Here is a 17,101-nt window from a genome sequence, read left to right as displayed (position 1 = left end):
CATTGCTTTTAGTCGGTTTAACTCTGCTCTGTGTCTCCCCCTCCCCGATTATCGTTGTAAAATAAACCCGTTAAATGTACCAGCTCGTTTTCTGTGCTTTCCTCCATTGGCCTAGCATGGTGCGTGTTGTGAATTGGTAGGGCCGTTCATGCCGTGGATTGTTCATTTGGTCCGGCGCGACTTCGGTAACTTCCGCTCGGTTATGCCGGATCCGAGTCCGTGATAGCGACTCAATTCGGACAAAGTCGGCCGAGGATGTGGTTTTCCCCGGTAGTTGGACGACATGGGTATTAAGGTATATTAAAATTTGGCAATTAACCCTACGCCACGCCGTCAAAATATTGGCGACCACAGTCCGCTAAGGGACCTGTGACCTTTCGGACTTATCCGAGAGTCACGACCTAAATTCCAGGGTGTTCGGTGGAAACGACTCCACTGCTCCACCTAGTGGTCGTTTATCGCCACCGAACCCCGGCCCACAAGACACCTACACTGACGGCTTTCCAGAATAGCTCACAAATTGTGGTAAATAGCATAGTGAAACCACCTTGACAATACCATGGAGCAGACAAACACCACTTCACCACGACCGCCTTTTGGCCCAATTACCTTCCCAACAGCACGTGCTGCCATGGTGAGCACGTGGTGCACATGCTTTTGGTGTGTGCGCGCGCACGCAATCGACAGAGGACACGAAACGTCGAACGGAGAGGATGCACCCATTCGTGTGGGTCACAATTTGCTGTTCACACGTGCCAAGCACAGCAAAAGGACCGAGACACCACATCAGTGAAATGAGCTTGGATTGGGACGGAACGAGCACCAGCGAGCGGCTTGCCTCGTCAACATGGACCTCATGGTCGCTGTGCAGCGGGACGGAACGAGCACCAGCGAGCGGCATGCCTCGTCAACATGGACCTCATGGTCGCTGTGCAGTGGGACGGAACGAGCACCAGCGAGCGGCATGCCTCGTCAATGTGGACCTCATGGTCACTGTGCAGCGGGACGGAACGAGCACCAGCGAGCGGCATGCCTCGTCAACATGGACCTCATGGTCACTGTGCAGCGGGACAGAACGAGCACCAGCGAGCGGCATGCCTCGTCAACATGGACCTCATGGTCGCTGTGCAGCGGGACGGAACGAGCACCAGCGAGCGGCTTGCCTCGTCAACATGGACCTCATGGTCGCTGTGCAGCGGGAGGGAACGAGCACCAGCGAGCGGAATGCCTCATCAACATGGACCTCATGGTCGCTGTGCAGCGGGATGGAACGAGCACCAGCGAGCGGCATGCCTCGTCAATGTGGACCTCATGGTCACTGTGCAGCGGGACAGAACGAGCACCAGCGAGCGGCATGCCTCGTCAACATGGACCTCATGGTCGCTGTGCAGCGGGACAGAACGAGCACCAGCGAGCGGCATGCCTCGTCAACATGGACCTCATGGTCGCTGTGCAGGTAACGGTCGACAACAGAAGTTTCACTGAAGTACTCTACTGGACAACTACTGTTATAATCAAATGCACAATACGCCTCGGTGTATTCGTCACACGTAAATTATATATATATAATATATACATTTCATTCATTCTTCTTTCCCTGCAAAACAAATGGAGCGATGTCACTATGAGCATGATCACGTCATCATCGTCATCATCGATGTAGGTTACATTCGGCAGACTCGAAGTGTCGAACTCACCTCTGGAAGATGGACGTACAGGACTCTCTTCCTCCCCATGGCGCTAACTTCGCACGTTTATCTTTACTCGTTCCACTCACACTCTGTCACTTTAAGCCACGCCCATTTACTTGTGCCCGCCTCCTTATCGCGAGTCTCCTTCCTTCCTTCCTTCCTTCCTTTGCACTCCTTTTTAACATTTCACTTTGCTCTCCATGACTCTACATTACGATGCCCCTGCCTCGCTCTCTTCATGAGGGTACGAGGGGAGGGGCATGTGGGAGGAGTTACGAGACTCCTCCCCCATTGTCTGAACATCTCACCTCTGCAGCCTTGACTCCTCCTTCAACCCGAACCTTCGACTTCCCATCATCCCTCCCCCCCCCACCCTTACTCCTAACGATTCCTCTTCTTCATTGTGGGCACCTGTCCAAACTTATCCTCCAACTTAAGTTTGTCCCTTTATCTCTTATCCAATAATACTTTACCCCGATCGGAACATGTTCGATGTCGTCATTGAATGACGTCATAATGCCGTATCCGACTGTCTCTTCGATTCAAATCGCTGGAGGAATGGCTTGACCGAGAGGTGAATGCGCTCATCGTCCACTCAGATGCGGACGAACAGGGAATTATTTGAATTAGCCACGTGGTTATAACCACGAACTGTCACTTTTTGTGGTTGGGAATGTGGTGCGCTGCCCTGTCGATGATGGCCCAACAAGGTCGAAACCGGTTGGTGGATTCGCCTTTTCATCCACCGGCGCCGAAGGTTGCACGGACGTGATGTTTTCACCCCCCCCCCCCCCCGTCTCTCTGTGTGTACGTATGTCAATGGTCTCAAGGTCACATTTTTACTCCGATCTTCACGAAACTTCACCACCTGCTGGAGAAAGGATCCCGGTGGGGTTTGGAACGGCAAAGGGCTTCTAACCTTTCAAGACTGCCAATTCCATTTCTGACTTTCACCTTGCCGTTGGCATATCTCCAGAAACTTCTCGGATTTGAATCCAGGTTTTCTCTCCGGCACAGATTGTTCAATGCACTCCTCAAAGAAGTATCTCAACTTACTCCGTGGCTCAATGCAAGCGCGATCCTTTAATTCCTCTTTCCAGTTGACACGAGCAAGTTTTTTTTTTTTGTTCATTTATTTATAACTACCAAATTCAACCCGTCGCTTCACTGATGGGAATATTAAGGGTGGGGTGGGGGGGTAAGAAGGAGGGAGGGTAGGGAGAGGGAGGAGGGAGAGGAGGGAAGGGGAGTGAGAAAGGAGGGAGATCGAGATGTGGTGGGGGAGTGAGGAAGGAGGTGGGAGCGAGGAGGGGTGCGGAAAGGGAGGGCAGTATGGGGGCAGAGCAAGGGAAGGCAGTGTTAGGGGAGGGCAAGGAAGGCAGCATGAGGGGAGGGTCAATCCGGACATAACCACCGTCCGGACACATCCGGAGATAACCACCGTCTGGACATAACCACCCTTCAGACATAACCACCGTCCAGACATAACCACCGTCCAGACATAACCGCCGTCCACACATAACCGCCGTCCAGACATAACCGCCATCCAGACATAACCACCGGTCAGACATAACCGCCGTTCAGACATAACCACCGTCCAGACATAACCACCGTCCAGACATAACCACCGGTCAGACATAACCGCCGTTCAGACATAACCACTGTCCAGACGTAACCACCGTCCAGACGTAACCACTGTCCAGACATAACCGCCGTCCAGACATAACCGCCGTCCAGACATAACCGCCGTCCAGACGTAACCACCGTCCAGACGTAACCACCGTCCAGACGTAACCACCGTCCAGACGTAACCACCGTCCAGACATAAGCACAGTTCAGACATAAGCACCGTTCAGACATAACCACTGTCCAAACATAACCACCGTTAAGACATAATCACCGTTCAGACATAACCACTGTCCAGACATAACCGCCGTTCAGACATAACCACCATTCAGACATAACCACCTTTCAGATGTAAGCACCGTTCGGACATAACCACTCTGCAGACATAAGCTCCATTCATACATAACCACCGTTCAGACATAAGCACCGTTTAGACGTAGCCACTTTCCAGACATAACCACCGTTCAGACATAACCACCGTTTAGACATAACCACCGTTTAGACATAACCACCTTTCAGATATGTCAACGGAAGGCAGTTTGGGAATTGCATTTTTGGATTGCACAGTTTCTTTTTTGTTGAAGTTTTTCCCTGAATTGGATTTCACACACACACACACACACACACACACACACACACACACACACACACACACACACACACACACACACACACACACACACACACACACACACACACACACACACACACACACACACACACACACACACACACACACACACACACACACACACACACTTATTGGTATAGATTTAATACAATGGAAGATGAACTGGGCTTCTTTTGACCCTAACTGCGAGTCCTCATGACAGTTTCAATTCTCCTCCAGTTCAGACAGATACAGTCGCTTCATCCGAGCGGCGGGCCCATCGTCGATATATGCGACCATGCAGTTGTTATAATAAGATCCAGAACATTTGGGTTTTGACCTTCATGGTAACGCATTGGTTTGATATCATTCTGCTTGTTCAGCAAAGAGTCAGCGTTTGTGTATCGCACCTTTAGTTGGGAATCGGTACACTTGTTCATCCTCAACCACATCATGCATGTCCTCTCTTTCTTGTCACCGGCGATCACACGTTTTACCACCAATCGCCCCTTCAATCTCTGTGTTCCCCATCATCGGTGACTGTGCTGGTGTTGTGGATGTGCTGCTGTTCTGGGATGCCACATCGCCCAAGATCGCCTCATCCTTCTGTGTCTTCACTGCTAAATCACTTGCTGCCCGGTAGTCCCGGTGCTTCTTTTTAGCATTATTGTAGGAAGTTGTTTTTGGTTTCGATGAAATCATAATCATTCCCTGGCTGATTAAGAGGTTTCCCCTCCATTGTCTCTCCTATGTTTTAACTAATGTCTAAAGCTCTCTTTTTTCCTCCCTTTTCCTTTCTAGTCCGGTCCCAGTGCAAGTTATGTATTGTTCCACTTTTCTGTCAATCTCGACTTCCTTGCTGATGCTGGAATGTCTCTCTTTCTCTTGCTGCTTCCAAGCTGGACAAGTAGAATTCTAGGTTTCACCTTTCTATCCCCGTTCCTGCCGCCAAGCCGAATGTCTGCCGGATCGGACGCCAATAATTCCAACACCTTACGCGCGATGATGTCCAGTGTTGCCTTCTTGTCATCTGCTCGTCTGACATTAAACTGGCCATCATTGTACTCTCGATCGACGGGTTCCTCGATTGGTACTATACTGACGATGTTTCCAACAGATACCTTTTGGTTCTAATACTTGTTCCACTGCTGTTTGATTGATCACCGTTGCATAAGTTGGTCTGCAGTAGAACAAGTGGGGGGGAACCTTTCTTCATCAGTGGGCCGTAACGGCCATTGTTAAATCGACTGCGTACCGGATGTGTGGCGAGTGATGTGTTAGTAACTTAAACAACATACTCGTATGTGCAGATAAGTAATGTAACTTATCATTCTGACTTTTTACTGGACATATAAAAATGATTGTAATGTAACTAAACATCCTGATTCTGAGTGTCCATGTTGGAGGGACACTTGCTGCTGATCTTAAGTTGTTTTTGAATGAAGTGATAATAGTGACACAAAATTCTAATTCTGATGTACCATGCCCTGTAACATAGCGTCAGTGCTGCCGAAGCAAGTTCCTGACAATGGTTATGCTGGGTGGTTTGCCATTGCTTTCCCAGCAGTAGTTAGAGCAGGAATTTGTAATTTGTTCGTGGTGCCGGCGATAGCTCACCAACTCTTGTAAAGGGCACCGTGGGATCTTTAACGTCCACCAACTAATGCCAGGTTTAACGTCCATCCGAGGGGCAGCACACAGATTGATGGATCACCCTGCCTGTGAAACACTGGGATGACAGTTTATAACTGGGCTGGGATTCAAACCCAGGGTATAGACGGCTTAGATGCCAGTGTGCATACCTCCAGGCCATCCTGCCAGCCCCATACATAAAAAATCTAAATATCATCACACGGCCCAGACTTAAACACATCACGGGCCACATCTGGCCCACGGGCCAGATGTTCATCATGCCAAGTCCAGAATCTCGATAGCCACTTCAGCCGATACAAATCTCAAGTTCGAGGTTCAAACCCAGGCTAGACAGCTCGAAGGTAAATGCACATACCTCTATGTCTAGCCAGTACCCTGAACACTATCCTGGCAACCTGAGACCATGCTCCCTCTCCCCAACCCCCAATTTAAAAAAAAAAATAGAATTAAGAACATGAATGAAATTTGTCCTTAAACAATTAGAACTCAAATATAAGTAATAAAAATAGGACCGCCTGCTCTGAAGCTTACCTGGATCAGGAGCAACAGTCACTGAACCCCCCACCTCCCCCCCCCCTGCAGACCCCCTTCGACCATGAATTTTTTTATGCCGTGAATAAACTTTGGTACATCATGGGTGATGAATGTTGTGGTCACGTTGCATCAAAATTGTGTGTGTAGTTTTGGAGAAGAGAGAAAATACCTATTTGGGCGTGAGGGGGGGGGGTCAAACCCTGCCCCGTAGACCCCATTAATGAGTGCAGATTTTGATGCGGTCGATAAAATTTGGTACATCATGGAGGAAGAATGTTGTGGTCAAGTTTCATCAAAATAGTGAGTGTAGTTTCAGAAAAGAGAGCAAATACCTATTTTGGGGGGTCAACCCCCCCCCCCCATGTGGACTCCTTTAATGAGTGCAGATTTTGATGTGGTCCATACACTTTGGTACATCACTGGTGATGAATGTTGTGGTCAAGTTTCATCGAAATTGTTTGTGTAGTTTCGGAGGCGACAGCAAGTACCTATTTTGGGGGGGGTTCAAACCGCTTCCCCCCATAGACCCCTTAATGAGCGCACATTTTTATGCAGTCAATACACTTTTGTACAAGATAGGTGATGAAGGTTGTGGTCAAGTTTCATCGAAATTGTGTGTAGTTTTGGAGAAGAAAGCAAATACCTATTTTGAGGGGGTCAAAAACACCCCGTCGACCCCCTGAATGAGCGCAGATTTTGAAGCGGTCAATACACCTTCGCTAGACATCAGATATGAAGCTTGTGGCCAAGTTTCATCAAAATCGTGTGTTTGGTTCAAGTGATAATGACTGAAGTGTTTACGGACTGACTCACTCACTCATTGACAGACTGATTAACTCACTCACTCACTCACCTACGGACACTGCTCAATCGCATTACGTCACCTGACTAAAGTCCAGGTGAGCTAATAATGTAATAATAAAGTAATAATTAAATGAGTCCATTTGAAATAATGGCTGTTGCGGGCTGGCGGGGTCGGGTGAGGAGACCACTCGGTGGGGGAAAGCTACGTCGATTCCGAACAGACTTCCCGGAATTGTAGGCCATCGCTCACGGATAATTCCGTGATGCGGTGGGTCGCTTAACCGACCGTGGACGCCAATAACTCAACCGCGTGACCTAGGGTCCTCCTGCCTAGAATCGGGTTACCTAATTAACCACGCAGTTTAACCACCGGGGAACCACGCCCTCGGTACTCCTTGTCCGAACCGGATCACTCTCCCAACTACAGATTACCTTTCCGGATCGGATGCAGCCGAGCGGCACTGCCAAGGACGTACCGGCTAGAAGGAACGGATTGTTGGGAATAAAGAGCCGGCTAAACTTAGATCCGAACCATGCTGGACCAATGGAGGAAAAGACAAAGGCGAGCTGGTAACATTTCTACAATTATTATTTATTTACAATAAGCGAGGAAAAGCATGTGGCACAACAAAAGGTTTATTGGGGATGTAATGCAGGGAAAGATGAGAGAGGTGTGGGATGCGACAATTATACAAGCAACTTACAAAAGCAGACAGAGTGCAGACTTGACGCAAGATTAATAAAAGCAATAACAATCACAACAATGAAGATCTTGTACAGGCTTATCTAACGGACAGGCGCCAACACACTCAGACATAATAAACCCAATGTAAGGCAAAGGACTTTTGCAGACAGGGAGGGAGGGAGTTCAGGTCACAGTTTTTGGTACCTGAGCATTTCGGGGGAAGGGATGCTCCGTGGTACGGCACCCGACAAAAGCTCTGCAGTTCGGTCCACAGCCGCACGTGTGGTAATCGTGTCTGCAGCAGGAGCTTGAGTGGAGGAGAGCGGAGTCCAAAATGGTGAGAGTTGAGCAGTAGCAGGACCAGACAAGAGGTTTGGTCGAGGTCGTGTCGGTGGGGACCAGTAGGCTGGTCGTCGAGGTGAGACGTAAGCAGAGCCAAGCAGCCGGAAAACCTTCGCAACAACTCCTTCAATTCCCTTTCACACTTCTCCTTCCAACGGACTACCACAACAACAACAACCTTCCCACACTTCGACCGACTTCTTCCTTTCCATCCACCCCAACTTCACCCCAACTCTGAGGATTGCTCCGTACTTTATAGATCACGGAGCTCGGGGAGGAGCCATGGCGAAACCGACGACATCATCTGATCTGAGCATCCCGATTGGACCGGGCCTTCATGTGGTCCGCCTATCTGGACGGGGTTTTGGCCAGACGCTAGTTTGGCCCGCCCACGCCATGCGTGTCTGGGTTTGGGAAGGTGGATGCCGATGCGGCTTCTATAGTGAACGTCGGGATTTTGCCTCTGAAAACGAGTTGCTGGAGTGGTACGCTGTGGCCAGCGAAACGAGGGTAGCAAGCGAGACGATTTCACCTCACTAAGTAAAAGGAGGGAATAAAATAAAAGGGGAATAATGATCTAATAACTGAACTATAGCCCATCGCAACGCACCCCCGTGTCTTCCCGCGACACAAGGAAGGGATCTATCTACACGTATATTAATGGAATAACTGACTCGAGACAACTCTCTGTTGTATGCATACATTTCCGAGAACCGTAACAATATCATTGTCATGGTATAGATAAGAAAACGAAAGTTACATTTCAATCAGCAGAGAGTGCTCCAACTCCTCTCGCATCGAGAAGCGTCCGAACAATTAAAAACCAAAATGAGGCACATATTAGAAGAAGTGAATTGCATTTGAGATATTCTGCAACCCAATAAGAACCGGCGAAAAATTACCTGCATTACTAAAATACTATTCAATAAAACTCATATTGCGGTCTATTCGAAGCTTTCTCTGTGCCAGTAGAGTACGTGGTTTAATCCGTCGTGCGAGCGTGGTGCACGGGGTTACCGTTGCAGGGGTGCTGTATCGAGGAAGGTTTGGCTTCGCCGGGCACGTTGTATCGTGTGTGTTATTAAAGTTGATTTCAACCTCACCAAGACTGATGTTTGGCCTCGCTGCTCCGTTGGGGATTCCCTTTAACCATTGTGGCGTGGTGGCAGCGTCGGGATACGTTTCCACGCACTCTTCACCCCGGAAACAGCGATCGGGAGAACGTCACTGTTACGAGAGCCATCTTCGAACCCCAATCGCACCTCACAATAAGGTGAGCGGCCAACCAGCTCACTCTGTAGCTGTGTCATAAACATCGTCTGTACAACGTGTCCGTCATCAAAATGGCCACCACACACTGTGCACCAAAGCAGTGGTCACTTAGCAATAGTGAAACGATGAACTCATTTGAAAATTGGAGACAATTTTCTTTATATTTTATCACTCGATCCCAACTTTGCTCCCTTCCTCACTGAGGGCGTCACCTGGGAGAATAAGAGCAGAGCGTTCCCTCTTCGTGGACTTGTGGATGATGGTGAGGATGTCCCCATTGTGCAGCGTCACACTGCCCAACAGAAAGTCACCGTACTGGAACTTATGCTGGGTCAGATTGCAAACTACTGCCCTCTGATATCCTGCAACACCATAGTCCGAAACTACACCTCTGTAGTCAACATATGGCAATTGATTCGCCAACATTTTGGATTCCAGTCGACAGGCGCACACTTCATTGACTTTGCAGCGATACGCCATAACCCCGAAGAGCGCCATGAAGACTTATACCAACGCCTGATGGCGTTTGTGGAGGATAACTTCCTTCGACAAGAGGGCAGCATCTTCCACCATAACCAGGCGATCACGGAAGATGAGGAATTATCTCCCTCGTTGGAGAACTTTATTGTGCTCACATGGCTTCGCCTTGTCCACAGTGGACTCCCCGGACTCGTCAAACAACGCTATGGACCTGAACTCAGGTCCCGCACTTTAGCCTCCATCAAACCAGAGATATCCCAGGCGCTTGACTCACTATTAGATGAGCTCCATGCTGCTGAAGATACAACGTCCTTGTGCACTTCAACGTCTCGACCACAGGTCCCCCGCCCGGCATCATCGTCAAAACCTCGTCAAGTCTTTTCGGGGACTCGTTCAAACAATCTTACAAAGTCCTGTCCTCTCTACAAACAAGTACGCCGCACTGATTTCAGTCATTTCCTCAGTGAGTGTCCTTTCCTCCCCGAACGAGATCATCGGTACATCGCCAGAGCACGCCATGTGGCTGACATAACTGAAGAGTCAGACGACGAGTCTGGAGACATAACATATGCCCATATGGACAAGGAAGTTAATAACATAGACTATACAGAACCGTCCACTATCTCGCGTGTCCAGACTCGCCAGTCTCCATATCTAGACACCTTCCACGGCCACCACACAACCCGAGTTACCATCGACAGTGGGGCCACGGGTAACCTGATTCGTGAGACAACTGTAAGGAGGTTTGGAGCCAAGATTCAGAAGAGTGCACAGTCCGCTCGTCAGGCTGATGGGTCTTCCCCTCTTCAAGTGGTTGGTGAGACCACACTGACACTGACTCGCGACGGAAGGGAATTTCAGTTTGAGGGCCTGGTTGTCGAAAATCTTGACGTAGAAGTACGAGCAGGAACACCTTTCATGGAGTCTAATGACATCTCAATCCGCCCTGCGAAGCATCAAGTTATCCTGGGTGACGGCACCACATACGTTTATGGTTCTCAGGAAGGGAGCCTTAATCGCCATGCAGTACGCCGAGCTCATGTCGTACGTGCCCCACCCCACACAACTCCTCTTGGCCCGGTGAGTTCATCGAAATGGTCCTGCCATGTGACATGTCGAGTATCGACTCAGCGTTCGCACTCGAACCTCGCATGGATGCCCCCAGTGCGAGGTCGCTGCGACCCATTAAGTACTGGCCCCCACCGAGTGTCATCCGTAGCATCGGCGGGAAGGTTTGGTTCCCCAAGTTAACTAACGAACCACGAGTTCTCAAACGACATGAGCAATTTTGCCAAATCCGCTCTGTGCACATACCCGAAGAACACCCAGATGACTATACCGAGACCAGCCCCCCCCCCCAAATTAAAACGCACACTCACTTCACTCTCAGGACACTCTTCGACTCTCACCCTCGACCCTGACAACATGTTCGCTCCTGTCACACGATCAAAGTTTTGTGCCCTTCTTGAAGAATATGATGAGGTGTTTGACCCAGTGTTCCAAGGCAACAATGGTGCTGCAGGCCCCTTTGAGGATGTTGTTAACATGGGCCCCGTTCAGCCTCCACAACGCAAAGGCCATCTACCACAGTGTGCGCAAGATAAAATGTGTGAACTACAACACAAATTTGATGAACTAGAAAAACTTGGAGTCTTTGCTTGCCCTGAGGACATGGGGATTACTGTGGAATACCTGAATCCTTAATTCTTGATCAAGAAGCCCAGTGGCGGGTTCCACTTAGTCACAGCCTTTGCTGATGTGGGCCGATACAGCAAGCCCCAACCCTCTCATGCCAAACGTAGATTCCATCCTCCACAAAATTGCTCAGTGGAAGTATCTAATTACAACCGACCTTGCGAGTGCCTTCTACCAAATCCCATTATCTCGCCAGTCCATGAAGTACTGCGGTGTAGCCACACCCTTCCGGGGAATACGTGTGTATACCAGATCCGCTATGGGTATGCCTGGATCAGAGACGGCACTCGAAGAACTCATGTGTCGCGTCCTTGGTGATCTCTTAGAGAAGGAGACCGTTGCCAAACTCACTGACGACCTCTATTGCGGTGGTGACACATTGGACGAACTTCTCCAGAACTGGAGAATGTTGTTGCAGGTTCTGCATAAATGTCGACTTCGCCTCTCTGCTATGAAGACAGTTGTATGTCCAAAGAGCACCACCATCTTAGGATGGATCTGGTCTAGCGGTACTATCCAGGCTAGCCCACACCGCGTGGCTACACTCTCTACTTGTTCGGCTCCTGAGAAGGTCAGGGGAATGAGATCCTTTATCAGGGCATATAAGGTTCTCGCTCGTGTTATCCCCAACTGCTCCGCTCTCTTATCCCCCTTGGATGATGTTGTGGCTGGATGCCAATCACTGGACAGAGTTGTGTGGACTGATGAGTTACATTCTACCTTCCACAGAGCCCAAGCTGCTCTTTCGTCAGCTCGTACAATTACTCTTCCTCGTCCAAGTGATCAGCTATGGATCGTGACAGATGGTTCTGTCAAAAAACACAGCATTGGATCAACTCTGTACATCACGCGCAATGGAAGACCTCACCTTGCGGATTTTTTTTTAGCGCAAAGTTACGCGGACGCCAACCTACCTGGTTGCCATGTGAAGTGGAGGCCCTTTCCATTGCTGTATCAGTAAAACACTTCAGTCCCTTCATTATCCTATCTAAACATCATGCATCCATCCTCACTGATAGCAAGCTGTGCGTACAAGCGTATGAGAAGCTCTGTCGTGGAGAGTTTTCAGCGAGCCCTCGTCTATCCACATTCCTGTCCACCGTCAGCCGTTATCAAGCGACCGTACGACACCTCGCAGGATCCGCCAATGCCCCATCTGATTTTGCCAGCCACAATGCACCAGACTGTACCGACACCTCCTGTCAAATTCGTGCATTCATAAGACGCAAGGAGGAGGCTGTCTGTAGTCCTGTAGGTGTCAGCCCAAGACATTATTTCTGGCCGAACCAAACTGCCCTTCACCAACAGAACTGCCAGGATAGCAGTTCAGGCAGAGTGCGCAGACTTAAGGTGGACTCATGCCCACCTGAGTCAGGACACCCGCCCATCAAAGAAAACAACCAACATCAAGGATGTCAAGCGTTACCTCCAGGTTGCGTCACTTTCCAAAGATGGCCTAGTTGTAGTCCGTCGGGACAAGCCCTTGTCCTCGGCATGTGAGTGCATTATTGTCCCATGTCAGGTAGTCAATGGCTTACCAACAGCATTACACATTCAACTGGATCACCCGAGTGTCACAACTCAGTTCTGTGATTCACCACTATTTTTATGCTCTTGATTTGGACAGAGCAATCGATCAGGTAACCTCGAGGTGTCACCAGTGTGCTGCATTGCGCAACATTCCTCATACCATTACCAAGCAGTCCACTGGAGAACCCCCTGGTGCTGTTGGTGTATCCTTCGCAGCAGATATCATCAAGCGCAATCACCAGCTAGTTCTCATATTGCGAGAATGTTCCACTTCCTACACGACATCGTGCATTGTGGAGAATGAACAACACGTCACTCTCCGCGACAACTTGATCCGCTTATGCATAGAGCTCCGGCCATTGGATGGACCACTTGCTGTCATCCGCACCAATCCGGCTCCCGGCTTCACACGTCTGGTCCACGATGAGCTTCTTAAACATCACCGGATGTGCATCGAGATTGGTCGCATTAAAAATCCCAACAAGAATCCCATCGCCGAGAAGGCAGTTCGTGAATGTGAAGACCAACTTCTACGACAGGAGCCGATGGGAGGACCAGTAACTCCACTAACCCTCGCACTGGTCACCGCCAGTATGAACTCACGAGTTCGTGCACGGGGACTCTCGGCCCAAGAGATGTGGTGCCAGCGGGATCAGTTCACCAATCAACAAATCCCTTTCTCAGACTTAGAAATGATACAAGCCCAACACCATCTTCGTTCCATTAACCACCCCCATAGTGAGAAGTCGAAGGCACCCATGGGGTCCGTCAAGCCCAATGTGTCAGTGGAAGTCGGTGATTTGATCTATTTGTACTCTGATCATAACAAGTCATGCGCAAGAAACCGCTACCTGGTCTCTGCCACCGATGGACCCCGGTGCAACATACGTAAATTTGTGGGGTCCCAATTGAGGAGTGCAGCTTATCGGGTGAAAGTCTGAATGCTACAAAGTCCCAGACTACTGGAAGGATACGCCCCCACTCCCTCGTAATCGGGGATATGGTGTTGCACAACAAACCGAGGACGTATGTCTCCAACCAGCAACAAAACCACCAGACCCCCCCATTCATCCCCTATAAGCTGTCTTCACCTGCTGACAGTGCTGAATCCTTCCCAATCCCTAGTAGCCAGGTATCAGATCTAGGTTCTGATGCATCCCCGAGGCTTGACACCTGTAGACCTCTAGGTTCTGATGCATCCCCGAGGCTTGACACCTGTAGACCTGGTTACTCCAAAGCCATCGGCGACACCTGTGAGGAACATCCAACGGTGTCCCCAACCGTGTGGACACCAAGACGCTCCAACCGTGTACGTTACCAGCCCAAACACTTCGAGGATTTTATTTTGGATGCTTAGAGTCATATTGTGGTCACAATGCTTGCAGAAACTGTCATGGGGCAGAATAATCCCCGAGACCGGAGGGCAGTCTACCCGGTGATGGTCTCAGTATATCTGACTGACTGGTACATGATGTATGTGACCTCCACGTTAAGTGACCATTATCCTTGTTTAACTTTGTGTACTCTGCCTCATTATTTGAAGCCATGTACTGTCACCTACTTTCTTCATTTATAACACCAAGCATGATAGGAGATACATGACCTCGTTAAAAAAGGGGGGAAAAAAACTAGAGTACGTGGTTTAATTCGTCGTGTGAGCGTGGTGTACGGGGTTACCGTGCAGGGGTGCTGTATCGTGGAAGGTTTGGCCTAGCCGGGCACGTTGTATCGTGTGTGTTATTAAAGTTGATTTCAATCTCCCCAAGACTGGTGTTTGGCCTCAGTGCTCCGTTGGGGATTCCCTTTAACCATTCTGGCGCTGGGCCTCCTCCCTGTGCTCACACCAGGATGCTGTACTATATGCTGCCTTTGCATGATGGTGATTTAATTCTTGTGACCTTGTAAAAACGTGATCCGGCGTGTGTTCCGTTGGCAAGCAGCTTGCTAAGCAGCTTGCTAGATTATAAGCGCTCAAGCAAGCACTCAAACGGAACGGAGTGCTGGGCACCGCTTAACAACATGGCGGTCTCCATGGAAACAGTGCTCTCAGGTGACTCCAACAAATGCTGTGCGGGCCGTAATTTTCGGTTTTATTCGATGCTCTCGTGACAACTTCCCCCAAACGAATTTACAGGAGTTAGCAGCGGCTACAGAGGACGAGGACGAGGGGAAGAAAGATAAATAAATGAGGAGTCAGAAGGAGAAGCTCCTTGCCAAGCTTATCTATGCACCCTACCATTGTACATTTTTGGGGAGGGTGTGTCGATGTTTTGCATGTTTGTAGATCTTGAAGAATTAGGATGAAAAGTGGAAATAACAATAAAAGGTGAAACATTATTATGAGTATACTGTACTCTGAACATCTCATTTGTCACATAGTATAGTTTTGAATCCGACTACGGCGGCCATTTTCTTGCTCCCATAATGAAGCACCTCTGTTGTTATCACTTGCAGAGCGGCTTGTAAAGCGCTTGATACGGAACAGCTGGTTTGGAAAGCGTTAGCAAGCTGCTTGCCAACGGAACACACCGCTGGGTTGCCGAATTGTGCACATGACTGAGGCAGGGCCGGTGGACCTTGCAAATGACCTTTCGACGCCTGATTTGCCTCGCCGTAAATACAGTAGGACACATATCAGTTGTATCTGCGGCCTTACTCAATGTACAGAGAGAGCTTTATGACGCTTACGTTTGTTTCCGGTAATTTCCGCTTTTAAGTTCAATCTCTTGACCTGCAATGCTTATCCAAGTGTATTTCGTAATGCTGTCACAGGACCGTGCATCGTCGCTGTGCTCACGTTGTAATTAGCTTGTAGCTTGAGTTCAGTTCTTGTGCGGTGCTAGTAAGCCACGGCGGTGTTGTTAGAAGCAGAGACTCCCGCAGCAATGCCTGCGCTGTGCCGTCTCGCGCAGCCAGTATTTTTGTAGCGTCTTGCTATAATTTCCTGTTAGCCATTTATATTCGCAGATCTTTTTGTCTTCTTTATTGCCAATTGCTTTGGGGGGGTGTTGCAATTGTTGTGAATTGAGTTCGCTGTTTCAAGGCTACATAAGGAGGATCGATGCAATCATTGGTGGCCAATTATAAGAAAACAATAATTTACGTTTGATAATGGACTTTCTTTCTTTCTTTCTTTAATTTTTATTTTATATTTTTTTAAATTATTATTTCTTTATTTTTTATTCTTAATTATATATATATATATATATATATATATATATATATATATATATATGATTATTTTTTAATTTTATTTTACCGAAAAAAACGAAGTTAAAGATAAGTGAAAGGAGAGATTTGAAGACAGAGAGCATTTTGATGGCCACGGCGATGATTGAGGAGCCGAGAACGTGAGGATGAAGGGATTATTTGATTAAACGTTTCGGGTTTTGATACTTTGTGCCCCAATAACCACTGACTGTACCGAACCTCGAGTCGGTCCAATAAATCGACTTCAACTGACTCCACAAGTTACTAATAATTGGATCCAAATACAATTGTAAGTTATTATGTTGAAATTGACACGATTTTCGAACTTTTGGAGAAACTTTCAAACTCCAACCCAACGGCCAACAGGTGTATACAGGTAAGTATCACGTGCCGTTGGAAGTAAAGTTTTAAAATCTACTTCACTTTGTTGTTATTTACTTATTTCTCCCAAACTTTATACGCGCGTATAATTATTGTGTAGCCTTATTAATAATGATTTCATTGTACGAGAAATCGTTTTGAACGTACATGATATTAATTTAATAAACACCTTTTTCGCGGAAATGCCGAGCGTGTGTGGACAGGTACCGAGATCGTGGAGATGTGGTCAGAAGGGGTGAGTTCGAGCAGCTCCTCGTGTCGGGTCGTCCGATCTTGGACTCCCCACGGCCACCTGCACTCCTGCGTCGAGCACATGGATGGTCCAGCAACGCATGGAAACCGCTTCGCCAAGGACTTCACATGTCGTGTGTTTGTGTGTGTGCTCGCCCCACCCCATTTCTCTCTCTGTCTGCCTCTCTCTGCCTCTCTCTGCCTCTCTCTCCCTCTGCCTCTCTCTCCCTCTGCCTCTCTCTCTCTCCCTCTGCCTCTCTCTGCCTCCCTCTGCCTCCCTCTGCCTCTCTCTCTCCCTCTGCCTCTCTCTCTCCCTCCCTCTGCCTCTCTCTCTCCCTCTGCCTCTCTCTCTCCCTC

At 48.8% G+C, this 17,101-nt stretch overlaps 1 protein-coding gene across 4 annotated transcripts in view; it reads right to left on the bottom strand.

Annotated features, from left to right (window-relative positions):
* Positions 1–16,853, bottom strand: part of LOC147019086 (endothelin-converting enzyme 1-like) — an 88,661-nt gene extending 71,808 nt beyond the window's left edge. For 2 of the 4 annotated variants that reach the window (XM_085899333.1, XM_085899335.1), the window contains exon 1: positions 16,721–16,853. In XM_085899333.1, coding sequence (XP_085755459.1) covers positions 16,721–16,828 — 108 coding nt within the window. In that variant the 5' untranslated portion in view covers positions 16,829–16,853. Of the gene's footprint in view, positions 1–1,697; positions 1,970–16,720 lie in introns of those variants that run through there. The other 2 variants (XM_085899334.1, XM_085899336.1) reach the window with 1 other exon arrangement.
* Positions 16,854–17,101: the final 248 nt, after the last annotated feature.

Source organism: Eptatretus burgeri, chromosome 10 (assembly GCF_056783735.1).
Source record: "Eptatretus burgeri isolate ZD-2024b chromosome 10, Ebu_testis_v1, whole genome shotgun sequence".
Classification (NCBI taxonomy): domain Eukaryota; kingdom Metazoa; phylum Chordata; class Myxini; order Myxiniformes; family Myxinidae; genus Eptatretus; species Eptatretus burgeri.
Note: the sequence above shows the minus strand (reverse complement) of the source record. Positions and strands in the feature narration are given on the sequence as shown.